At 39.4% G+C, this 27165-nt stretch overlaps 1 protein-coding gene and 1 long non-coding RNA gene across 6 annotated transcripts; one reads left to right on the forward strand and one right to left on the reverse strand.

Annotated features, from left to right (window-relative positions):
• Positions 1–773: 773 nt before the first annotated feature.
• Positions 774–26055, forward strand: LOC109474970 (mucin-5AC-like). Of its 5 annotated transcripts, none has more exons than XM_019775469.1 (18): positions 774–924; positions 3174–3282; positions 4399–4449; positions 6298–6423; positions 6859–7014; positions 7274–7339; positions 7714–7859; positions 8330–8468; positions 8712–8884; positions 18150–18294; positions 18438–18572; positions 18740–18901; positions 19472–19904; positions 20097–20173; positions 21326–21416; positions 22109–22253; positions 23155–23193; positions 24042–26055. In XM_019775469.1, exons 2-18 carry the CDS (start codon positions 3228–3230, stop codon positions 24246–24248), a joined length of 2346 nt encoding a protein of 781 aa, XP_019631028.1. In that variant the 5' UTR covers positions 774–924; positions 3174–3227; the 3' UTR covers positions 24249–26055. The 5 variants fall into 5 exon arrangements, with proteins under 5 accessions (XP_019631028.1, XP_019631027.1, XP_019631029.1 ...); XM_019775468.1 differs by having other exon boundaries at positions 774–921; positions 3172–3282; XM_019775470.1 differs by lacking the exon at positions 774–924 and adding an exon at positions 1871–1945.
• On the reverse strand, positions 9527–10908 carry LOC109474976. Its single transcript, XR_002140509.1, has 3 exons — positions 10561–10908; positions 10265–10329; positions 9527–9718 (listed from the first exon to the last, which is right to left on the reverse strand). It is a non-coding gene; the product is annotated as an uncharacterized LOC109474976 (long non-coding RNA).
• Positions 26056–27165: the final 1110 nt, after the last annotated feature.

Raw genomic sequence — 27165 nt, forward strand, 5'->3', positions numbered from 1 at the left:
TGAAGTTTTGTATACAAAAAATCAAGCTTACTTCTTTACTATTCGTCAAGATAAAATGTTAAACCAAATTATTTTATACGATCATACCATATACATGTATATATAAGTTTAATGATCGATGCTCTACTGAACTTATTTTAACGAACGGATCGCGGTCATACGTACTTTAGGTTTTTTCTTTTCTTTTTGCTATTATCTTCTCTCCCTCGAAAAATGTGTAATATTTACCTTTTTGTAACTTGTGTGTAAATTTCATGGAGTGTTCGAATTTGAACAAAAGTTTCATGAAATTTGTACGAGGCAATTACAACGGCACAAGGTGAGAATGTACCGACACCCAAAATAACCGCCTTTTAATAGCAAAATGAATGAAAACAAAACTGAAGGACGTGTTTATTTCACTGACTCAAAATACCTCAACTGCAATATCAGAAAAAAATTTAAATCGAGGAAACCAATTTTCCTTGCTTGGGCATTCCGCGCCAAAACAGCAACAAAATGTTGCAGTCACATCACAGAAATATGATTGTCACATGGCGATTTCTGCTATTAAATCTCCAAGCAGATAGGGGAATCATGGGCTAGTTTAAGACGGCCATTAGCCTCCCCTTAATTGCCCCGAAGAAATAATTTAGATCTGCTTGGAGATATGATATATAAAGATTTCTGCTGGACTGCGCCAAAAGAACCTCCTTGCCAAAGCAAACCAACGGTGACAAATGAAATCGACCGCCACCCCCCATTCTGTTTGCCATGTGGTACAGTCGCGAGCGCTCGACCCCCACGTGACAATAGAGCACGCTTCGGTGAAGTTTGTCACCTGATCTCACCGTCATTGTTGCTGCTGGGAACACCTTGCATTACAGGAAGTAGGCGGGGACCTCCATGCTGTAATCTAGGGCCCTTCGTGTTCCAGAAAAAAAGGTTTTAAACTTGTTTTCTTGTCAGTTTAATAGCTAGCTGTCAAGCTGCTTGTCAGTAAAAGGCATGTTCGCTCTTGTCTGGCCTCCCACTACCTTTGGGAACCACGTTACCAAGTCAGATAGTTTCTTGAAAGTTCTAATCGTAGAAGAACAGCCTTGAATTCCTGTCCCCGTTGTAATGTGTCTGAGTGTATTCTTCAAGTCTGCTCGGCACTTCACGATCTGTCAAGGGCATAATTAGGTTTCAGTCGTAATCTAGACATCTTCAGCGCGTGTTGAGTCGTCAGGCTCTAGGGGAATTCCCCGGGTACGAACTGCAGAAGGAGGCAAATAAAGGCTAAGGCCACACCAAGTAAATTTTATGGATGACGTCCTTTGGAGACCCTAAATCTAATGCGAGAGGGCGAAGAAAAAACAAGAAGGGCCATAAAAAACAAGATGCCTAGATTACAAATATACTAAGAGACGACAAATGTTGGGACACAAATTGAATAAGGTGACACAGTGTAACAAGCAAGAAGTCTTTTATTCATCATCAAAACAGCAATAAATCAGGTGGAACAGCAGTTGTCGTCCTGTCCTGTTTTCTGTTATTGGCAGGATGGTCTTCAGCGTTACGGGTTTCACGTCAATCTGACGATTTGTGGCACTGTCGTGACTCTTTGGTCATAGTTACACGAAGCGGAATTTCTTGTTTTTTTTTCTAGGAACAGGCCAAAATCAATGCGCGCGCGGACGTCATCCATAAAATTTACTTGGTGTGGCCTAAGAGGAAACAATGGGGGGAAATCCTTTTAACACTAATAGCACCGGGGACACCGAGGTGTAATATTTCGGTGAAGGAGATATCGTTACCTAACTTTTGCCGAGAATGTAGTTAAGATATGTTCGTTATTTTGAGATTATAGCTCCATGGTTCGTCAGAACAACAAATTTACCTTGGTTGTGGATGGGGGAAGGCGTCATCAAAAAGAAAGGCTTGCCTCCAGTCGGTTGTTTCTGCAGCAGCCTGAGCCCTCCAGGTTTGATGTTTCCAGCTAAATGGTACCTTATCTCCCCAACAACCAAGTCAGACGTCATTAGCATAATGCTAAGCTAATTATTTAAATTAGACCCTGATTTGCATGATTCATGTCAGGTAATGTTTGCCTTTACTTAATACTTCCAAATAATTGAAGCATGACATTGCCATCTTTGATACCATTGCAATATGCAAGACTCTACTATTTCCATATTGATTATGCAGTGATTATGATTATGAGGTATTCATTTACATAACTGATATCTATCTATTTTATGTTCCTCTCTTACTGCTTGAAAGTCCTATCATAGAATGCAGCTCATTTATAAGCTTTTCTAATTAATCATACAAATTAGAATTTAAGGTGCATTAATATATTAATATATGAATCTTTACACAAGCAATCTACACACTTGATAACCATAACAAAACAGTAATGTTTTCTAGACTTATTACACTTCCAACGTTTCTAACAGATACAGTATGGCCCCTGCAGTTCAAAAAAGCTGCTAGGGGGCCCAAACCTATACCACTTGGACCAAAAACTACATGTAACTACCATTTAAAGGTCATGACCATGATAATCTTGTCCAGAACATGAGATAAAAAAAAAAAGGGTAATTAGAAGTTCTGCTGCAGTACCATTGAAAGCCACCTGGAGGATCATAGTCAAACTTGTCCTTCATTTTGCCAACACCTACCCACATACCAAATATGTACGGATCCATCCACAAGCTTGATTAATGCTGTTGAAAGACACAGAGACAATCGGAATAAAAAAACATAGGCTTAGCTTTTCATCACACATTGTACCAATCTGAAAGGATTGTTCAAAGCTGTCAGACCTATGCATGTCCTTTCTTGTCTAACTTAATAGTCTTGATTAAACATATCAGATTTAATTGTTATCAGCACCATATCTGGACTGGGAGAAGGGTAACAGGATTTACAGCGTGTATGGTTGCATGATGTTTTGTACAGTTGTAATATTGTCGACCATGATTTCCTTGACTCTGTTGGCTGGGTTTTGTCATAAAGCAGGAAAATTTTTAATTTTACGCTCGCCTCCTCTGTTGTGATTGATGTCATGACTCCTTTGAGATTTGCTGATTTCCCTGTGTCGGATAATTCACAGTTGATGTCGCGTCCGTGTTGCCTCTAAAATGTGAATAATTGATGTGAAGGCTGTGTGGGTAATGCTAAACATTGTCTGCCATGTTGCATTTCAGATCAGCTGCCTAGCAGGTGAGCTCCAACCGTACGTGTACCACTTGGGATGGACCATGGCACCTCCACACGGCCGTCTGCACCGCCGGCCTACGCTGTGGCTCCTCACAGGTCAGCTTTTATTTGGATGTGGTAAATTAATAGCTTGCAGTTCCACTGCCCCGCTCGTATGCATTGTTGGGGACCACTCCGAGGAGGGGGGCATAACAGGAGATACACAACAGTACAAAAGGAAATAGTTTGGGTTAAAATTTGAAGTTGGGTGTAACGTAAAATAGAGTCTAGAATTTTGCTTAATGCTTTTTGAGTGGATTAGGCTTAATAGAATAATTGAAATAAGAACATGGTCATGTACTTGATATCAATTTGCCAAATGCTTAAAGTCAGCATTCTTCCTGTTGTCTGTCTGTCACATTTCAAACGTTATTGTTGTCACCGTTCTCTTGGTATTTATATGATTAACATAATTAGACTGCAGCAGTGTAACCGTTCAGGGGGAACAGGGAGCCATGTTAGAATTATATCATGTATATATTGTGTACTTATATGATAAATATTACTGTCACAGCAATTTTTTGTCACTGGGAGGTTGGGGCACTATCTTTAAGCATTCTGCCCACATAACATGAGAAGCCAATATTAATTTATCTGTCAGTAGATCTGTTAGCCTACACCGTAGGCAATTACATGCTGGAAGGGTCTGCTCAGTAGACTATTTTACCTTTGGAGATATTTGAGGAAAATCCGGGTACTTGTACATGTATTTGGAATCCTGTGTCGTCAATTATCTAGTGCCATTTGAATGTACTGCAAATTTTTCAGTTCATGGAGATTTATTGATAAAATACTGTAAATCTTGAAATGTTTGCAATGTTTTTATTTCTGTGGTTTTTGTGGTGACCTCTCCACCTTCAATTCATTACACTGCAAATATGGTGCCTTTCTGTCCCTTCTGCTATAAAATATACACAAAAAACAATTGACACAATTTGACAGTATGCTGTAAAATCTTTGAAATCACATTCATCACAATGTGAACTACCAGAGTAAGTATACACTCAAATTTTCTGCATGTTGTCTATGTGTGCCCACTGTAAACATTTCATTTTTAAACACTGCTAATGCCTCCCTTCTCCATAATCCAGGTGACTGTAATGAATTTATACTAAATTATAGGTATTGATGTGTCCATAACATATACAATCATTTATGTAATTTTCTTTGCAGTATGGACAGTGATGGTTGCACAATCCTCTACAACAGGTGACATGCTGACAGGTAGGCAGGGCTCAAAATACATGTAGTTTTTAAGTCAAGTTTCCAATCAACATTTCAGGTTGCCCAAGTTTGAAGTGGTTCAGTGTGTAACACCCAGTCCTACTTTATTATGATAATAAATGTAACGTTATGTCCTTGGACTTGTTGTTCATTTTTAAGTTGCATCTTTTGTTTAAACTGAAGATGATATACACAGTAGTATCCAGCCGAGTGTACTACCAATGTTTTTATTGTTTTTGGAGATCTTGTTTGTTTAATTTGTACTTGACCATTGGGTAGAAGCCAACACTCATCATCATCACCAAAACCTGGGTGGGCAAGCTGGGCGCTCTTCTTGAAATTTTGTCATGGTCAGTAAATGAGGGTCTGCATGGGGGGGTCCTGGCAACGGTTAACGGTGAATTCAGCAGGGCCGATAACGCTTAACGGTAAATTCAGGACGGTCGGCAACGCTTAACGGTAAATTGACAGACTTTTTTTCGTTCGAGCTGCACTGGATTTGGTATCTCGCTTTGTGAGAAAAGGTGATCACTGACAAAATTACGTATATCTTACATGTAATGAAGCACGCATTAAAGGTATGTGTTCCCTGTGTTTCCCACCTGCCCTGGTCCCCGAGTGCGTCCACAAATAAAGGGGAGTCCGAGTCGACGTCGGCCAGCTTGCATTTTTTCAGTCTGCCCAGTGGATTTTGAGAGGGGAGCGTCGTAATCTAGGGGGGTCCGGGGGAAATTTAGGATTTTTAAGCCTTCAAAAACGCAATTCCCACATTTTGAGAGGCAAATCATGGTGTTGAGAGTGTTTGTCGGTCCTTCTGACGTTTTCATATTTTACTCAAGATGTTTGTTAATTTGCCTGTCAAGGTTGACGGATTCTTGAAAAAAAATTCTGTAACTCTCCGCAAACTTCCGGAAATTGACAGGAAAGCTGGTTCTGGCTAGAGCCGAAGGGACCGAGCGCAGAAGCGCGAGTCGAGCGCCAAAGGCGCGAGCAATGTAGGGGGTCCGGGGGCATTCTCCCCCGGGAAATTTTGTATTTTGAACCTTCAATGACGCATTTTCCTGCACTTTGAAAGGCAAAATTAGGCGTAACGAAGAATTATTCATTAACGCTTAACGCTGAATTTAGGATGACAAATAACGTTTTACGTTGAATTAAAACGACCAATAACGCTTCACGAGGAATATACTGATAACGCTTAACGTTAAATTAGAGCGGGCCGGCAATGATTAACGGTAAATTAAAATAGCCCATAACGGTTAACGAAAAAGGGCATGCAGACCCTCGTAAATGGTCGTACATGTATATCAAAATCCATAATTATACTTACTCAAATATCCAAATGCATTTGAAATAAGTTCAATTCTTGAATCCCTACATATGCCACATGGAACGGCACCTCCTATATCATATGAAAGTCATTGTGCTCCACCATGTGAAAGTCATAAGACAGATCTCATGATTTGTCATTCAACTTCAGAATCTGTAATGACTGATTAACAGATTATAGGTACATGTGATTGGTTATAATATAGTATCTCAGATAGTAAAGGGCTCATAGCTAACTTATCTAAGGAAGTATCAAACATTCATGTATTGATGAATCACATTACTAGAGAATCAAATTTATAGGTATGAAATATTCATCCGACAAACACATTATAAAACAAAGAAAAAAATTGTTAAACACACATCTTATACTGGGTTAAATCTTATCAACCATGACTACCGGTAGCCTGTGCCGGTAGCCTGTGCCAGTGGGGATTGTATTGGATTTGTGGGACAAAGTCAGGAGTATTGTAGACTGTTCGGTTATTACCAATTATCTGTACCTCTGTGATAACTTAGGCTGCTGCAGTGGGAGGGGGGTGCCTGCCAACTGCCAGCACCTCTGCTCCAGGACAGAAGCAATCACCTTGTTTGACTTCGTGACATGCCACAGTCACCTCACTTCCGTCACTCACTGCCTTATTGGTACGTCTGACATCTATACATGTAGTAAGATGTTGTGTATCACAATGTAATAATTGTATGCTTGAAAAGCAGATGACAGTTACTGTAATATTAAGACATAAACTACATTCATCATGGGCCGTTGTATAATTTTGAAGCTCTATATTTCTCAAGCAGGTTTAGCAAGTAATCGAACCAACCACCAGCCATATCTGTAATAAGACAGCTGATCGTTACAGGGCAAAAACAACTATTCTAAGAATGCCCTCAGTTTCCAATTGCCCTTACTGCTATAAAATTATGTAACCTATAGGAAACTCTCAAAATAATATACTTGAAGTGCTTCAAGACTTGATGAATTTTGTTGTGTACGATCTTTATTTTTCTTTCAACAGGTTGTTGCAGTTTGTTAATGTGTCTAGTCATCCATTGAGTACTGTGTGTTCCCCTGTGCAGGTGGTGAGGACCGTACCCCGTGCTGTAGAGAGAGGAGTGTGCCAGACGTGTGCCTGGGCTTCTGTTCTGGGGACACGCTGAACATGGACAGCTCACACCTCCCCTGTGTCCCACATATTCAGGACCTCACTACATGCATACAAATGCCCCCTACTGGTGTGGTTTCTATTGATCTATAATTACTATATAACAGCATTTTAAGGTCCTTACAGTAGAATCATAGCAATCAAAAAGTCATTGTTTTGGCCATGTTTTGACAAAGAAAGTTGAACCTACTGAGATAACATGCAGTTATTCAAGCAACTGGGTATATTTTGAAAATTGACTTCTAAAAATCTTCTAGTACATAAACTGTAACTCTGTAACTCATTGATTAAAATGTTTGTCTAATTTCATGAATGATGTTGACTTACAGATGATGTGCATATATCCACTTTACCACCAATGATATCTACTACAGCTGGGCCTATGGAAACATCAGGTAAGTAACAGAGTCACCTCTCACATTTGTGTAAGGCTCACAACTAATCTAAAAAAGAAATTCGAGTGTTCATATTATACTGCATGACTAGTGATTCCCCCACTCACATGCTGTTACTCAACTGTATGGACACATTAGAGCAAACACACAGAAAACACTACCTCCATTTCAGGTAATTAATTTATAATGATCAGTCCCTTTTGCTTAACCATAACATTGAATTAGGTCCTTGAAGAACTGAGTAGCTGTATACAAGTAACAAGATGTATGGTGCAGATAAAGTATAGGTTAGTATGGAGTACACTTTTGCTAGGCCGTAATGGCCTTAAGATATATCTCTCTTCAATGATATCACCCTCTACATGTACATGTAGCTCCCAGTTCTCCCAGAAACCTGACAGCAGAGACAGTGTCCTCAACGTCCATCAGGCTGACGTGGCTGCCTCCTGTGTTGCACGCGGCTGACGTCACGGAGTATGTGGTGCGTTACCTGGCATACGGGACCAATACCTTCCAGCAGGTCAGCATATTTACAGACTGTTGTTTGGACATGGTGTTATACCTGTACTGTAACAAGATATCAGGATTTCAGACTTGAAGTGAATTTATCAGAACAACTGAGGAGATTGTATCACATATCAATTAACCAGGACAAGGACAGAAACTGTGCAGGATTGATGAGGGGGTTCCTATGCAATCTTTGACTTCCTGAATTCCTTCATGTATGCCAGATTCTGGGACCCCATTTCCTGTGCCTGACCTTTTGACCACCTGTCAATCTTCCAACCACCCACATGCTGTCAACCTACATGTTGACAATTATACACACAACCCGCCCAAAACAATTCTTCCAAATCCATAACCGGAATTTATGGTTTTGCTCACTGTTTGTTACAAAGGACATAAAATTAACATTACAGCACTTGTATTCCATAAAAGAGAAAACTATATTAAGTAGAATCTGAAGTTGGTGTCCATTTGTTTCCACAGACCACACATCTTGCAACAAATGGAATGTCTGTTGTCCTGGGCAGCTTGGTTCCGAATGCCACGTACCAGTTCCAGGTAGCAGCCAGGAGTCCAAATGGCACCAGTCTGCCTTCTGAACCAGTGGTACAAACCACTGCAGGTAAGTTCAAGTCATTAATACACTACAATACATGTATTTTATACATTGCTCAGACCTAAAATGTACATTTTCAGTTTGAAAATTTAATAGTCTTATTCTAATTACACATAAGGTTGAACATTGTAACATGTAACAATGACTGCAAACGAGACAGAATCAAATTTCCCCTTATGCCAAATATCATGAGTACATCAAGAAATCAAAACTGCTCCAAATATTTCAAGAACTTCATGATATTTCCAGGAGATGTGGATGGTATTGGATTGCCTGGTAGACCCAGGAATGTGCAAGCAGTGCAGTTCACTCCCTTGTCTGTGCTGTTGTCTTGGGACCCGCCGGAACAGAGACCTGGCACTGTCACCATCTACATCATCACCTACTGGAACACAGCAGAACTGCAGGCTCACACTGGGATGGTAGATATCATTCCAATTCTTCAAGGCTTTTAACTGAAACTGAAACCCTTTGTTTAGCTTCTGGTGCTGATTCCCTGCTGCACCCCATGGTAGAAATGTCACTAGCAATTTTTGTCCCAAAACTACCGGTAGGTGGCACGCTACCCCACCTGAGTTTGTAAATAAGCTGTGCCACAAACAACATATGTGGGTAACAAGACATTTTTGGCGACGCCTCAGGGGCGGAGGCATTTGTGTAAGTACTGCGATCGCTTTGAAAGAATTTCAAAAATTGCACGAATGCATTCCCTAGGGAATTGGTTTTGAGGTAGCCTCCGGCCTTGTGGTCATCGGAAAAAGCAGGAAAGGCCTATGTTACCATGCATGAAAATGGCACCTTTTCAGGCATACTGTGGCTTTTTGCACACAGAATGTTAATGATTGTCTTTATTGATATTTCAAATATGTTTTCTTCTATCAAGAGAGAACAAATTTCTTGCTCAGGAGCAGCATATTCAAGCTTATAATACTTCAAATATGTTTTTAGTTTCAACTATATGATGCTGGTCGTTTTTTTATAACTTTACTGTGTGACACATGTAGTGTAACATTGATGTTTTGTGTAAGAAATTTTATTCACTTGTGTGTTTTCTATCATGTATGTTTGTGTCAGTCTTGCTTTTTTAGTTTTTATTTTCTTTGCTTCCATGATGCTGTTGCATTCCATGCTTGTTTTTCAATTTTCTTGGCTGCAAAACATGAATGCACACCCCAAGCCTTCCACGACTAGGTTTCATGCTAGCCAGTGAATTCCTGTTGTAGTCTGCATCTCAGGGTGGACATGGCGAAGTTTACCTGTGGGTATAAAGAGAGAAAAGAGCATAAATGAATCTATGCCAACTTTGGCCAGCTTTGATTAACTTAAATTAAATTAACAAGATTTGGGGTCATAAATGTAAATATGCAAAGCATGTGAGTCGATTAATTTTACAGAATGCAATGAAGCAGACACATCTATAACACATTTTCTGGCAATAGCCTGAAAATGCAAGTGCTTTTTTCTGAGACTCTCGATCGGGCCTCTATACTGCCCAACACGCCACAGTTTCGGAGCTGGCTTCCTTCTTCAGTTTATCTAGACGTATAAATTAGACCCCGCGCGGCTGCAAATTCTGTGTTCCAGGCGTGAGATTTCCCTGACTTTATTGACTATGGTGGCACAGGGGCCTGGCACCCAGGCTACATTGTTTTCCCAGCAATGACATCATAGTAAACATGGTACCGTGTTTCAAAACACACAGCTTTTCATGAAAGAAGTACTATAGATATGCGAACATTGCCTAACCATCGTGATTATTATATGTACAATACTGCATGAAATAAGGATGGTCAGGCACTCACCTGGTATTTTGTTCCACTTCTTAATTGTATTCTTGAGTAACCGTTGTGTTTGTCGCCATGTAGAGCTGAAAGAAACAGCGTAGAACAGGTTATTAGCGAAGTTTGTTGCATTCCAGGGTTGTGTTATTCAGCATAGTTCGACAGCGTTCAGCGTGACCACGGATGTGAAACTTGGACAATATTATGGTGGGATGTCAGCAACATGTAATGCAAAGAATACGCGGATCAATATCAAGTTGTAATTGTGTGAATAGTAAAAAAAATGACGTTGACCTAGAGAAGAGTATACAACGTACTGAAACCTTCTCCGTGCACTGAGATGGTCTCCACTGTTCGGAACCCTGCGTCGTTGGCAGGTGCGGGCAGTTTAGCGCAGACAGGGCATATATGCCGGCACCGGTGTCCAGTGTAGAACAGTAGGGTATCCCTCGCTGCATGTCTGAGGTTTCCTGGAAAGACAAGAAAATCCAACGCCCGGGGTTACTGGACAGAAGAGCCTTGACGGAGAGAATTGGGGTAAGGCCGGAAAACCCCGGCGGAACATGGCGTCAGGTGGCTCAAACTTTACATAAACCAAAAAACCAGCCGCTAAAAACGAGCAGCTATTAAAAAAAATTCACTAAAACCAAGGACGTTAAATACCTCCTTGCTAAAACACTGATCGCCGATACCTGATAAAGACCAGTCGGATCTGTAATGATATACTGACCAAATTCTGTAAGCAAAATGGACGGAACAAACCACACATAGAACAAGATGAATGAAGTCAGGAAAACGGGTGTTAGAATCTTCACAGTACAAATTTCCAAAAATAAATTCATCAGGTATTATACTAACAGACGAATATAAACTCCAAGAATGCTAAATTACTTTAACATAGCCTGGCAGCCAGACCATCGCATGCTTCCGGTATCTCACGGTGGTGCTATCAGCACTGCCCGCCCGCCCAGAGGTATTTCATGCAGGGGTATTTTACCGGGTCAGTTACAGGACGACAATGATTAGAAAGGCCAGCTGGAAAGATCTGGCATTTCAGCAGAGTATGGTTGGGCCTGCAAAATATCCATAAGCCACTAATCTGAACAGAAAGGTTTTGTCGGAAAGGGGAGAATATCAAGTAGGGCCGACAAACTTGATCCCGATGGAACTTGACGTCATGTGGCGGTAACCCATCCTCCCACGCCAGGGGTGCTTCCTTACCAGTAATCCCAAGGCGTATTTGCCGCGGGATAGCTCTGCCGTGGGAGAATGCGGTAACCATGTGGCACACATTTTCAATGCGTAAACTAAAATTCCAGCTTCTCTCCACACGTGTTGTAACCAGCCAACAAGCAACTTTAAACTTTCTCTAACTCAGTGATCAACAATGATGTATCGATATAACAACACCCAAATTCTGACACCGGAACTTTGAAGACACAACCAAGTACTTTGCGAACATCACACAAATAAAACGTTCAAGTTACGCTGACTATGATCGATATTCTGCGCGGGCATCGAATCCGTAAACAATAATTTGTAATTCTTATCGTAAAAGCGAACTCACCAAAATTTCCCCAAACCACTGCGAGTTATAACAGGCGCGCCTCATCGAAGGCGAAAATTTATTCTAGTTCTCTACTCTGAGGCTCAGTTTTTCCAAGGTTAGTAGAACTGTTCTTCTTTGGCATTATAGGTCTGAATCTTTGTCGGAAACTGTACGTAAATAGCGTCACACATATAGTGATGACCCATTCAGATCCACAATAAGGAAATACCCGGGGGACGACAACACAGCGAGATCCAAGAACACCAGAATAACATAGAAAAAATTGTAGAAATCTCGAAAAAGTCTGCTTGAAAGATACAAAGAATTTCGAGCAGAAATGGAGGAAAGTTTACTACATATACATATACAGAACACAAAGTACATACTAGTCTCGTACACAAGGAAATAGCGACTGGGTGAAGGAACTGTCATGAAATACAAACAAACGGGCGATTGTCGGCCAAAATACTAGTAGCCTGGTAGCCAGACAATGGCAAACTTCCCGACTAATTTCTCTACGTATACAGTGATGAGTGCTCAGCCCGCCCACGTTTGAGGATATTACGATCCAAAAANGGTTGTGTTGTAGGTGGTGGAAAATAACTGAGGAGTAGCCGTTGGCACTAGGTCGGCAATGTTCTTTGTACCTTACTTTAAGCGGTAAGGTCGATCTTTCCGGCACTTGGGATTTGGCACTCCCAGCCCCGAGGACAGACAACACTTAAGCTCCTGTCCTGTATAACAGGAGCTTTCAGACTAATTTGCATCATCTTGTCTTGACTTGTCTGACTTTTGTTCCTTTTTCGTACTTCCTAAAAATTTAGTCTTCACTTTATTTGTCATATCAATCAACAGGTTGTGTATATAAACCTGCTTTCCCCTCTGGTCTCTCAGTCACTGACGAAAGCTAGTGGATACTAGCTGAAACGTCTGACGTTTTCAAAATCATATCCAGTTGCTTGAGTAACTGTTTTTTGGGATATTTTCTAGAACTAACTGTAGTCTAGGCGATCGGTGCAAAATATGGGTAGAATTGCTCAGTTTGTGATAAAAGCATGAGACTTGGCATGCTGAAGCATGAGTACCTAATTAACATTTTCAGGGGTGGAGCCATTGCAAAAAGTGTGTTACTTAGCAACGGTTGCTAGGCAACTTGTTTTTCCAACAAAACAGTATTATTACCTTCTATGTGTGCCTAAAAACCAAATATATTGTGCAAAAATGAGGTGTATTGCTGTATCTGACATCACTTTGTATGTTTAAGTCAATCTTAAGCCATTCTAAAACAAAACTCACCATTAAAAGGCTGGTTTTTGGGGGAATTATAAGTCGAAAAGTGTATGGATTAGATTTCATAGGCTGCATATTTTCTCGTTACCTATGGGGCCTTGAAAAGCATATTTGGTTGATAGAGCTGAACATTCTCTGAATGGTAAACTTTAAATTTCAAAAATCCATCAGTTCTATCAGGAGATATAAGTGTTTGAAGAATAACACATCCACAGTAGATTGGTTGCTATGGCCGTTGCTAGGGACGGCTTAATTTTTGGGTTGTGGTCTGTACATTTTGGCTTTTGTGCCACTATATTAAGGTCCAACGACATGAAATTTGGCATGAGGATAGCTTGGTTTTATGCGCAATAATTGTTAAAGAATTTTATGTTTTAGATTCATGCCTGAAAAATTTTATGATTTAGCTTATTCTGGGTAAATAATAAGCAAAAATGTATATTATTGGCTTCTGTATAACTATATGACGGCCAAATAACCCAATTTTCTGTATGGGATAGCTTGGCTAATACATAGATATACAAATTCAATTAATGCTACAAGTCGAGTTAAAATGACGTCCTAAGATTAGTAAATCGACATATTTTACGTTATATTATTAACATGATATTATATTCCTTTATGCATTGTTACAATCCCCCTTGCAAGTGCAGTACATGGTACATTTCAGTTGTGCTTGTGCACATTTACAGTCTTCACACCGGGTCCTACACCTGCACTGCAACAGCTCTGGGCATGATTCTTTAGCCCCAGGCAGGTTCGTCCACAAAGGCCTCCATTCGAGGAGGAGTTGTCTATGAGCATACGTCTAGGGATGATGATGATTAGAAAGAACAATATGATATGGTATTGTCAACATATTGTCATATAGCCAAGTGATGTTGACCAATCAGAAAGCACCATATCACATCATTGGTTATAACGCTTATTCTGTTTTTATTTCAGCATATTATCACTGCAGTATGATGCTCAAAATACATTATAGGTATGATGGGGAAACTGAAAAAGATTAAGAATTCTTTTTTTTTGCAAATCAATCACAACTACTACAAAAATATAATGGGGGTACCCTAACTTCACATGGATTTTTTTACCAATCTTAGGCCACACCAATTTAATTTGTTGGTTCTCGGATTTTTTCAGAAAAAATATGAAGCGACAGGGCGAAAAAAAATAAAATAAAAACAGGTCTAGGCATCCCATTATAGGCTTAAATGCTACAAAATGAGCAATGAAGTCAACACAAAAGGCTGGGTTAAAATTTAAACATTGAATTTTGAACTTTTAATCAAACCACTGCAATGATAGATGGGAAAACTGTAACAACTAGGAAGAAAAGGACTTTCCTAACTGTTGGGGGCAAAATATGAGCATTTTTCAGTTGATTCAGGATCAGAATCAATTTTTTTTTTGCAAATCAGAAAAAAACGAAGAGGCGAATCCGAGAACCAACAAATTAAATTGGTGTGGCCTTATTATGCATACGTTGTGTTTGTTGCCCAAGGATTTGCTATTTAAAAAGGTGAATAAACATAGTCATTGCATATAGCTGTTATTTTCATGTATATTCAATTTGGTGCTTGTTTACTTACCATCGCCATTTTGTCAGAATTTTACCAACAACTAGTATTCTTGCATAGCCGCTAGGAAGCCTGTTATCGAACTAAACCTTCATTTTGGCTGCCACCATCCATCCACTAAATGTCAAACCATCCAATGTTCTCTACAGCAACGTAGGAACATACATAGGCATCCTGTAATACACACAAATGCTATGATAGGAGCCATGAAGTCAACATGCTCGGCTGGTTTGTAATTCAAACAATGCATTTCAAACTTTTAATCAAACCACTGCATTGATAGCTGGAAAAACTGTAACAACTCTGAAGAGATGGGACTTTCTTCAACTGTTGAGGCCAAAATTTTAGTATTTTGGAGATTCAGATTTTTTCAAACATACAATCAACAAATATGCATAAAAAGCCTACTGCACTAAACCAATAAACCATTTTTGAAGTTGATCGTCATTCTACAACAGCTACCCACATACCAAATATCAAAAAGATCCATCCACAACTTTTCGAGTTTTGACGCTGACCTACACACAGACCACCTTTTCACCACCAAGCCCAAACCGAATATGTACCCTTCTGATACTACCACAAAGAATCAAACAAAAGAACATAACTTCATACAAAACAGTAAAGAAAATTGGGTCTCTGAGTGTTAGTTCAGTATAATACAAATCAATTATCATTTCTGTTTGCATTCATTGCCAAGAGAGCAAATTACAGATTCTGAAGTGCACATTCACAGTGTTTGGTCGTGAAGGACTCATATTCAGTACTAATCATTTATTCTTATCTAATCTAATCTAATGTAATCTAATCTTATCTAAGTACAAACATGTATTTTCTTAACATGTCATTAGATGTTTTCAAACTTCATCATCAAAAATTGACCACTCTCATACGTCAACTAGCACTGAAGCGTTGAGAGTTTGAGCACGTGTAAGAGTGTGTGATGTTAGGACCCCCCCCCGCCTCGTACATCTATTTTAATTTTTACTAAGCACTGTGATTTATGTAAGTTCTATCAGACTTTTGGAGTAAATTAATCAACTTAGTAGTGAAAGTATTTTCAAATTCATGAATTTGACTTTCGACAGCAATGGAGTATTCTACATCGTATGTGTAAGATTGAATATGTCACCTGCTGATGGTAAATTTCAGCATTGTTGCAACCGACATTATCACGCATGAGCCAGAAATGTACATTTCTGGGCAGAAATAACAAAAAAATACCATTTTGTATTCAGAACAACTAAGTAATCCAATGCTTGGCTGCCGTGGCAGTTATTAAATTACATGTTTGTACCGAATCTCAGCAAAATTTCTTCAACTGTTGTGTAACAGGAGCCAAAATCTACATTTTTAGTCAAAAATAGCTCCAAATGCCACAAAACTGGAGACAAAATGAGATTCCTCTATGCATACACTAAAGATACTTCACTCAAAATGGTCAGGAAATAGACATTTCCCCATAAGTCTCCCTCCATTGCCATTTATGAAACCATTTAAAAGTACTATCTCCTGCGTTGCTAGGGAGGTATATTTTCCCTAGCAACGGTTACCATAGAAACATAATACAGATTTCCAAGGCCCTCTAAATTACAAATTTTCCTCCAATAGAAGTTTTCTTCAAGTTTTCCATATGGTGTGCACTCCATTTTGCTGGGAAAGCAACCAAGTGCCTCCTTAGCGACGGCCCTAGCAACGGTTTTCCCCACAGAAGGCCTTTGGGAGTAGAACTTTTAGACACTCATATTTCCGGATAGAATTGACGGATTTTTATGATTTCAATCTTGAAATGTAGGAAATGATACAAAAAGTCCGATGAATGCATGCAGCAGGCTCAAATATGTAATCTGAATATTTGACAGGTTTTGAAAAGTAAACATTCTATTTTTTTACCAATTTTTACAAAAAATTTGAATTTCGAAACCTCATAACTTCTTGTAGAAGTGACATATCGAAACAAAATTAACATTTTTGTAATCCTTAGTTCCTGTTTTATCAATCCATGAAGTTACATAGAAAAATATCCATATTTGATTATTTACCACTCCCCTTTGCATCATAAGTGCAAAAGGAAGCGGTTCATATGAGGTCAAAGTTCAAGGTGAGATAGCAAGGTCAAAGCTACCAATGTGCAACGGCTATCATATCAAAAAGTATTCCACAGACACCCTTCTTTTCAAAAACCATGATGAGAAGTTGCCACCTCAGGTGGTACCGATATCTCCTCTGGCCCATGGACTACAAGTACAACGTGTTGTGAGTACTGCAAACGCGTTCGTACCAACAACCTTAACAGCGCTTCAGCGTTTTTGTGAAAATCCTCTTGTAATAGAGAAATATTGCGTCATTTTTATATGCAGACACCAGGCATCTCTTACCTGCATTTCTGTACACACAAACAACGCAAAGCTGGCAGAAAAATAAAATTTTAGCATCTATTCCTGTGCAGACCACAGCCCAAGCCGTCCCTAGCAACGGCCATAGCAACCAATCTACTGATTTAAGTCTTGGATTGTGTTATTCTTCAAACACTTATATCTCCTGATAGAACTGATGGATTTTTGAAATTTAAAGTTTACCATTCAGAGAATGTTCAGCTCTATCAATCAAATATACCTTTCAATGCCCCATAGGTAACGAGAAAATATGCATGATTATAACATTTAATTTCTACACTTTTCTACTAAAAATTCCAAAAAGTATCAGCTTTTCGAAGCGCATTGTGCTTTACAACGGCTCAAAATTTATTTTGATATAAAAAGTGATGTCAGATACAGTAAAACACCTCATTTTTTTGCACATTATAATTGGTTTTCAGGCACAATTAGCAGGTACTAGCTTCCTAATACATTGTTTTCTTGGAAAAGCATGTTGCCTAGCAACAGTTGCTAGGCAAAGGACAGTTCGCGATGGCTCCACCCCTGAAATTGTTTCTAGTGTCGTGTAGAACATTTGTGCCAAGTTTCATGCTTTTATCACCATTTGAGCAATTTTCGCACCGATCGCCTAGGCTACTGTTTTTAAGACATACATGCTACATGCACAGAAGCACAAGGGGTGCGTACTATCGGGAATTTACGGTAATCCCAAGACGGCGTTTCACTATTATATCTCTAGGGGCGAAATTAGGGTGGTGTTAAAGATACCAGTGTACTTATACATTTCATTGTTATATTAACTGTATTAGTTGGATCACTAATTATAAAGATCTATGAAAAAAACAAAAGACAGATAAAAAAGGTGAATCCCTATCTAGCGATTCTAATTTTTCAAGGGCTAGAAACACAACATAAATTTACCTGGGTCTAACTGATTTTGGACCCCTGACGGCTTTCCTCGTACTGTACAGAAATTCTGGATTCTTTCTGAATTATATGTGTACGTATTTGAAAAAAAAAACGATTTATAAAGAACGGAACAGTTAAACACAAAATCGTCGCCTGTGTTTTTTTAAAAACATCATACTTGTTGTGTTTTTTATGTGTAGCTGGAAGTCTCTGCAGCTGCAGCCGACAACACAGCTGTAGTTCACCACTTGCAGGAAGACACCACCTACCATTTCCAGGTGGCCGCTCAAAATTCCAATGGGACTGGTGTACCTTCTGACATTGTGCAGGCCACAACTGGATATGGTAAGAAGTGACACCTAACTGACTTTCTCAGCACTGCAACATTTTTCAGTGTTGTCTCATGCTTGAGTAAAAAGTCACAGAGGATATGAAAGAATGTGCAGGTATGATTGATGACTACTTGTCACTGTGTTCCACCACCTCAGAACGCATTCAGAACATCAGCTTCATGCTGGAAGCCATCACGTTGGGGCCAACTGAGGTGCACTTGACTTGGACCCGTCCTGACATGTTTCACGTGGCTGTCGTGGCATACACTGTACTGTACCATCCCTCAGGAGGTGAGGATGTATCTGTTTTCAAATGCCACCTGCTTTGCTGATAATATTGCACAAGTAACGGTGGCTGGGTATCATACTTTACATGGATAGATTTGTAAGGTTGGCAGATATATTTGCATCCAATGGCAAACCTTCTGGTTAAGAAGATGTCATGTTTTGAGCTACAGGCCAAACACATGAGGAGAAGGTGAATGGGAACACAACAACCCTGACTGTGCCAGACCTTACCCCTGGTACTGTCTACATGTTCTCTCTGATGGCAGCCATTGTGACTCCAGACCTGTCCATTGCAGTGGTGGAGTCAAACACTGTCAATGCCACTACTCAGGGTACGATTTGAGCAGCATATTCTATATGTATAAATACATGCCTGGCGTTAATCTCCAGCCTGCTAAGGTAGCCATTTTGCACCAAATTTGTATTGACTATGGGGTTAGGCAGCAGGGGGTAGGTTAAACAGGCAGAGAAAAAGTACAGGACCATTCCCTATCACTGACAGGAGACAAAATATTTTTTCACATTTGTTCAACATTTAGCTCTACTCAAGGTTAGCTCTGCCTTCATGTTGTTTAGATAAATGTTGGCTGCACTTCACCTTATATTCATTGCTACTCTCAGGCTGTTAGTTTTATCTATAAGCAAAGACTGTATTCCTTTAAACAACAACCAAAGATGTTCTCGCTGGAAACCCTCACATGATCAGGTCATTTCCAATGGATGAAGCAGCTCATACTTCAGTACTATGGACAGTGCCATTAATTTGGGAGGTCCAGTCCTGTCTTGTGTGAGATAATCGCTGTGTTAACACTGTTAATAACAGAGGTAATAATTCTTATCAATAACTTGATCATGCGTATTTCATCACACTAACAACTTTTCTTTCTCCCTATCCTTTTCAGCTGCTGACTCAGAGTCCAAGATTTCGACATCACCAAGTCCCGTAAACATGAGCAGAATAACTCCAACCTACCACCAGGGCTCAAGTTCACCGTCAATCAGCACAACTTCCACATCTGTCCCACAAACACCACCAGTACCTCAAACATCAGCTGCAGTTCTCCCGACTATCCCACCTACACCTACCCCCAACACTCCAGCCAAAGCAGACAGTCCTCCCACCCCAACAACCATTGGTCAGCCATCCACTAAAGCCACAACAACCACTGTTTCCCCTCCTGTTCCTCTTGAGTCCACCACAAGCATGCGACCAGTTACCACAAAGGGGCCGTCCCGGGAACTGCCCTGCGGTGCCAGTCACAAGGGCTACTGTCTGAACGGCGGGCGCTGCTTCATGTTGAAGTTAGAGTCAGACCACATTTCGTATTACTGCAAGTAAGTCTGGAGGCAAGATTTGATCTATGCACACAGTAGTGATGACAGAAGCTTCTATAGCCCCTGATTGTCAATATGCATTGTAGGCTCTAAACATGATTGTATAAAGATATACTACAGTAAATGTTGAAACTTATCGTGTTGGTTTTATGACTGAATGTGATGATGAGATTGCACATCTTTTGTCTGTAGATGTACCTCTGACTGGATTGGTACCAGGTGTCAGAGTTCCAACATCATTGGAAACAACAGTCCCTCCACTGGGAAAGGTAAGGCTTGATTTCACTGCACAGAAAACCTTGCACTATCATTCATAGCCATGTACATGTACAAAAGTTTACTACTCTTCATTTATTCCCCCTTTCCATGAAGCAAACTTGGAATATATTTTTTCAAAGTAAATTGACTCTGAGTATTGTAAATTGAGTTACATTTCATGTATTTGATAAAAAAATCTCCCAGGCCATACTAGGAAAAAATGAGAAATCCAAGAGCTGTTGTATATGCAGTATAGATTAAGTTAATTCTTTTTTCACTGTTGATTAGCATGGTTCTGTTACCTGCCAATCAACTGGTTTGTAGCCTTAATCAGGGCTAACTGACAGCTGCTGCCACCGGGAGGGGCCGAGGTTGTGGACTGGACAATTATTGTTGCACACACAGAGGAGCAATTAGGGGCAGAAAAAACACATCAGTCATGAACCAGGACAGAAGGAGACGGAAATCATTCTTACCATGGCAATCTGCAGCAGCTGTCAGACTGCCCTGATGAAGGCAGGAAAGTGGCTGCCACAGCATGGGCAGATGAGAGAACCTATGGTTGAAAATATCAAACTTGAATTTTTTGTTATTAAGAGGCCCGTTGACTTGAAGATAGGTTGATTCAACCGGTATCATGGTAGGAATGAAGCAGAAATGATAATTGGTCTTGTCTGTGGTGAACCATGGTCTTCATAACAAGGCTGATTAGGGGCCCCCTATGGGATGGGTTGGCTCCATGAACTAATAACGTTCCCTTGGTAACCGTCAATGACAAAAGGGCAAGACTGAGATGATCAGAATGGGCCTTTTGATCAGCACACTGACTTTATTAGGTTGCCAGGGATTCAGTGATTCATTCATTAAAATGATGTGGTTGGATGGCTGTGTTGATGCATATATTCAGTAAGGATGATGTTAAACAAATGTGATCTTCTCCAGAGATATTTCTCAGCATTCAGTCTGATGCTCTTCCATGGTGCTGTTGTGCATTGCTCTAACTGATGTAGAAAGTAGTTTCATACTATAAGCATTTGTTTGCTGAAGACACAAACTCTGCTGCTTAGCTTCACCACAAGACATTTTCCAGTGAGTAAGAGACATGGATGTTTGGAATCCAGGCCTGCTGAATGTAACCCAGATCTTGACCAATTTGCGTACAGGAGAGAAGAACCAGACCGTGTCCATCGCTGTGGCTGTATCCGTGCTGATTGTGCTGGTCATTGTGGGGATGGTCATCCTCTACTACCTCAGGTAAAATTACCTGCTTGTGATGTGACTTGAATGTACATGTACTAAATGTGGTCTAGTCTATGAAATGGTTTTAGTGGCTACTAGTATTGAGTTTAGACCCCATTCAATGTCATTGAAGGTGAGTATTGTAGAATTTTGGTACCCAAACAATAAATATTCTGAATCTAAAAACCTTCATTCAGATTGACATGTGCAACTTATTTTGAACATATGTACATGTAGGTGCAAGAATTTTTTTTACATTTCAGCCATTTGTGTACAACACAAAAGCAGGCTGTGTTTCCATAGTCTATCAATATCTGCTCAGCCACAGAATGCTAACTAAAGTCAACTGAATTCATATGCCTCATTTATACAATCTATTAGGGAAAGCTATCATGATAGTCTTCTCTGAAATTCATACTTTGAACAACTTTTATCTGTGTCTGCCTTGGCTCCTATGAATCAAGATGCTTTTGATGGATTTGTCTTAAGTTTGGCATGTAGGTGTGAAAGAAGGTACCAAACATTCAGCTCACACCGCAAACACCATGATTACTTCACAAAGGCTTGTGTTTTTTTACAGATACTACAGATAGATTTTTTCATTGTGGGGGTCTTAGGTGGAATTATGAGAGTTGGCATTGTTATGTTCAAATGGCAACAACCTTAAGTTTATAATTCAGGGAGCTTATTTCAATATGTCTTTACAGGTCTTGTCTTAACAAGCACAAGCAAGCCCTGTCTGCAAGAGGTGACAGAAGCGAGGAGCTGGGATCCTTCAACAACCCAATGTATGGGGAAGAGAATGAACTTCAGTGCACTTTAAGCTCAGCAGGTGGCACTGCCATCACACAGGTGAGTCAGTTTTCACAGCAGGCATAAAGGAGTGCTTTGTAAATACAATTTATTACATTGTAGAGACATAGAACAAGTAAAAAATATTGTTTTTATTTAGATAAATTACAAAATGTGTATACACAAAACACATCAATGCATAATATGCTTTTCCAACAATCATTGTTTTTGTATATGAAACACAATTTTGTTGTCTGTAGATACATGTATTAAATAATTCCCCAATTTACTAAAATTTCAAAAAGGATCAGGGATCTTGTACTCAAACGTTCAACTGAAGCGATAGGGTTCACCATACATTTTTGTATGTGACACATTGCGCTGCAGCCATTTGGCAGCGGGCCGCAGCTGTTGCACACAATGGGTCGAGCCGCAGTTGATATGTGTTAAACAAAAAAGTGTCCTGGGCGATTGACAAGCACCACGCATAGGACGGCGCAGGACGGAATATATAATTTTGCACCCTGTAAATTGTTGGGCCTACATATAACAGATCCTACAAGTGTGATGTGTGAGAGGCTTTTCCACTAGTTCACACCTGTCAGTCATTCACAACTTCTCATACCTGTCAATCATCTGCAATGTTTGCCCGATATACATGTTTGTCCTTGTACTCATACGTGTATGTCAACATTGTTGTTGTGCCTGACATCTTCTGTAATGTAACCACATTACTCTAATGCCAGTTGTTAGAAAATGTGCACAGGTGATAATGTGAGGTCATCTTGCTTTACATTATGTGACACTGTGTTTTTTCCATGCGATTATGTGTGATGAAATCATGTATGAAGATAATGTAACTGATGCATGCTATTTTCATCAATCTTCAAAAACTCAAGTTATATGAGACTCGTTTAGTTTTCAGCTGAAAATTGTGGTTTGGTATGTTCTATCCACTCAGGTCTTGCAATCTCTCATGCAGGACTTCCACAATTCATTGGTAGGTTTGAAAAATATAACACAGCCTCCTTACAGTTACAACTCTGAGGAATGTGATAACTTGGTTCATTACCCATTAGGTTTGAATAACCACACTTGTAACATGGTACCACACACAAACCTGACTGTGTAACATAATATTTTATCACATAAAGGTATAGGTATAGAGAACATGAAAAATTAGAACATAATCACATTGTGGCATACACACATGTATGTAACATGTATGTTTCAGTTGAATCTGCAATTTGACAACTGTTGATTTTTTGCTCCTAGTAATCTTTTATTCTGTTTTTCTTTTGAATACCTTGCTATCTTTGGCAATGCTAATGTCTACTTATCATCAAGGATTTACTTTGACCTTGACCTTGTCTCACTTACATGTATAATGTAATGTTTACTCTTTAATGTCTCACACATGATAAGATCTTGTCCAACCTATCATCTCAAGATGAGCAGCATACACTCAGCAATGTGTATTCGATCAATACAAAAATTCGTATTCAATAATTCTACATACAAGTTATTACAACGGTCTCACCTGAGGCTATAGGATGTACCTCAGCAATGATCAGTGTCCAGGCTAGGAGGGACTAGAGTGTACTTGGTGCATCATAAGTCTTAGGGCCTAGGGCTCAAGTACATTTTATACCCCCTTGTGAATATTAACCATTCAGGTTGATTGAGGTACATTCTGGCCTACTGGTATGTCAAAATACTGCAACGCATATACAAATAGACTATGTGTCTTTAACCAACAAAGTTCTTATCTCAATCATCTACCTCTCCTATCTCTTGTACATGTGCACAAGTGACTTTATCCATAACATATCTGTACTGTTCCTGTAGGATGATGAAGGTTACACACCGTTGACCTTCGGTTCCAAGACGGGCCCGACAGTGTTTGAGTCACCGTTTGGTGAGGGTGAGACGTTAGGAGACAGCAGCACAAGTGGCTATGACAATGTCGGCCTGGTGGTCCCCAGTCGCAGTAGCTCCACTCAAAACTTCAACAACCCTGGATATGGACGTGTGGGGGACTCTAGTGTAGCTTGAAGTTGCATCTATGTGCAGCTGGTAACAACAATGGGATGTCGCTGTCCTTTGTACAGGACATAGTGTGTGACAGCTATATAAAAGGTGATTGCTGTCTTCTGATATACAGCTGTATGACAGCTGAACAAGAACAGAGCATTAATATCCCTTGGTCATATATACTAGATGCTTGGTGTATGAAAAGATGAACTATAATAGAATACTGCTGGGTCTTATAAATACAAATGTATGACGTTAAATTAGCAAGAGTATTGCTGTTCCTCTATTCAGGTGTATGACAAGTAACAAAAGTGAGACACTGTGGTTCAATGTTCAAAGTGACATTTGAGTACTACAGTATACACGTTACATTTTCTTCCACCTCTGGATTTACAATATACTGGTATGTTGCATATTGTTTACAGCAAGGTCTATTAAGTGGTGACTATATTTTTTTGTCAATTTATCTAAAATCTTGTTTCTTTTTACTGTGTCATATCAATCATGACAATCCAAAGAATGTTGTGTTGTGTTGTGTTGGTGTAAGACTTAGTCTAATACAACTCCAGAAATAGTCCAGAAGATTAACATCATCGTCTCTATGCACATGCACATGTAGATTATATATGAACTTGATATGATACAATTCTTTCATTGTATTGCTGATTTTAAATATTAGTAAGTATTCTGTATTGCAAACCCAAAGCACCATACAGGAAAGCTACAGATTGCCCGACTGATTCATCGAATTAAGCAATGTCAGTAAGTAACTCCCTGAAGAATCAAGAACAATGACTTAACAAAACACAAGTCAACCTGAAGACAGAACATATCAGAGTTTTATTGAGATTCACAATGTACATGTAGCTCAACAAAAAGCACTTTGTCCAGTTTGGTGTTGTAGACAGAGAAAGGAAGTTCAACATGTACACAATTGTAATGTCTGATGTAAGTTTCAATACTGGCTATCCTACAGCTACATGTACATGACATGTGTATACACATGTATGTACACGTTTGTGTCATTCCAGGTAAGGTGAAATTAATACTTACATGTACAGTATTTGTGTTCTAAATTTTTACTATCATGTAACATGTACATGTATTAAAAAAGTATGTATAGTACTGCCACTCCGGATGATGAATGATATATTTCTAAGCATTGGTTATGTAACGCTAGATTGAAGGATTGAGAGTTTGAATGAGTGAGTTTGGAGGTGTTTTAATGTTATAATTGGCTGAAGCCAAATTTGGCTTTGCATCATTTTAGACCCTCATACACAGATCTGTTACTTTAACATTTTGATTATCTATTTCTCAAGCTACTGGACACATAGAGTTGTGGACTTGAGAGAGTAGTCTTGTTTGAAAAGTTTTAGATGTTTTATTTTATTGACTAAAGTTTCTTTCAGTATATGTTACTCAGTTACTAAAAAATGAACTGTTACAGTAGTTTTTTTAGATTGTTTTGTGTTACTTATTCATTTCTGTCAATTTCATTCTTAGACAGTTGACACTTTGAGACCTAACCTTGTTTGTTGCTCTGTGTGCTGACTTAAAATTGTCATGCCTCAAGCAAGTTATTTTATACACATGTTTTTACATATGTTTATGAAGATTAGAGATATGTTTAGAAATGAATAGCATTTTTTAATCAATCTATACCACTAGACAAAATTGTGAATTTACAGACCATAATGGCAGAAGTCATTGGGAAACTGTATATTTAGAAACCTGTACTGTTGGGTCCTTTTTCAAGCACTGAAGAAGGATGCCAGACAACATCTGAAAGGTCTGTAATTTCACAATTAGTACGGTGGTATGGATTAATTAAGAGTCATTGCACGAGAAAAACCAGGCAGAACCAGGCAGAGGCCGGAAGATGGGGGGTCGGCCAAATCGGCTCATACTTTGTATGTGAGATAGGTATGAGAAACTATTAACAGCCATATAGTTAAAACCCTCCAGGTATTTTTCGTTATGGAGTTCTGGGACCCCCCTCTGAGACCCTCAAAAATCTAACAATTTATGGCTGAAAATTACTGAAATTACAATGGACACCACGGTAATTCTGATAAAGATATGAACATGGGGGTTTCTTTTTGTCACATAGCATGGGTCTTCTACTTTTTACAAAACAAAAATTGAAGATGCAACATTGAAGTTAAAAGGGTATACCAGGGGGTTACCAGAACCAATGAAAACAGAATTTTCATCTTTCTAAATTTTAGTCATTTTTAAGTAGCCTTTTCTCCGTGACGCGGCAAATTTGATGAACGGTTTTACCGTTGCTGGAAAGAGGAACATCTGCTGATTCAAGAACAAGTGTCGTTTAATTGGGCCACGCATAACGCGGGCCGTGAACGAAGGGTCTTTATGGGGGTTTTCCGGGTTTTGGACCATAATAAATTAGCTAACAACGTCTCTTTACGGGGTAAATCATGGACATTTTTTGTGCAGCTGCATGGGATCAATGGACAATTGTTGAAAAATGCTAAAAATAATTAGAAATATTCGTTGGGGCTCCACATGGGGGATACAAGGATACCTAAAAAGCAAATTTAAACTGATTTTACACAATTTATTACATTTTATTTCTATTTTCCATTAGTAACTATCTTTCAAAATTAATTTGTGCATTCACTTTGTGCTAAATAATATGGAGGCTATGTATGGGGGTTATCAGAACACCATGTGTGAAACTAGCTACCATATACACAAGCCACATGGGTGCATGCACTTAGATACAAGTACTCTAAATGAACACTATAGCAACAGGATTAAGAATAAAGCTAAACACAACCGTAAAAACAGTCAAATTCAACTGAAGGCCACTGAAAAAAAGCACTCAGACCATTTAGGATCGCAGTATAAGTCAGCAGTAGGTCGGAAGATAGGAAGGTCTTCTCATACTCAAGAGGGGCGTTCTTCCCACAGT

This window comes from Branchiostoma belcheri, unplaced genomic scaffold (genome assembly GCF_001625305.1).
Source record: "Branchiostoma belcheri isolate BF01 breed outbred unplaced genomic scaffold, Haploidv18h27 scaffold32, whole genome shotgun sequence".
Classification (NCBI taxonomy): Eukaryota; Metazoa; Chordata; class Leptocardii; order Amphioxiformes; family Branchiostomatidae; genus Branchiostoma; species Branchiostoma belcheri.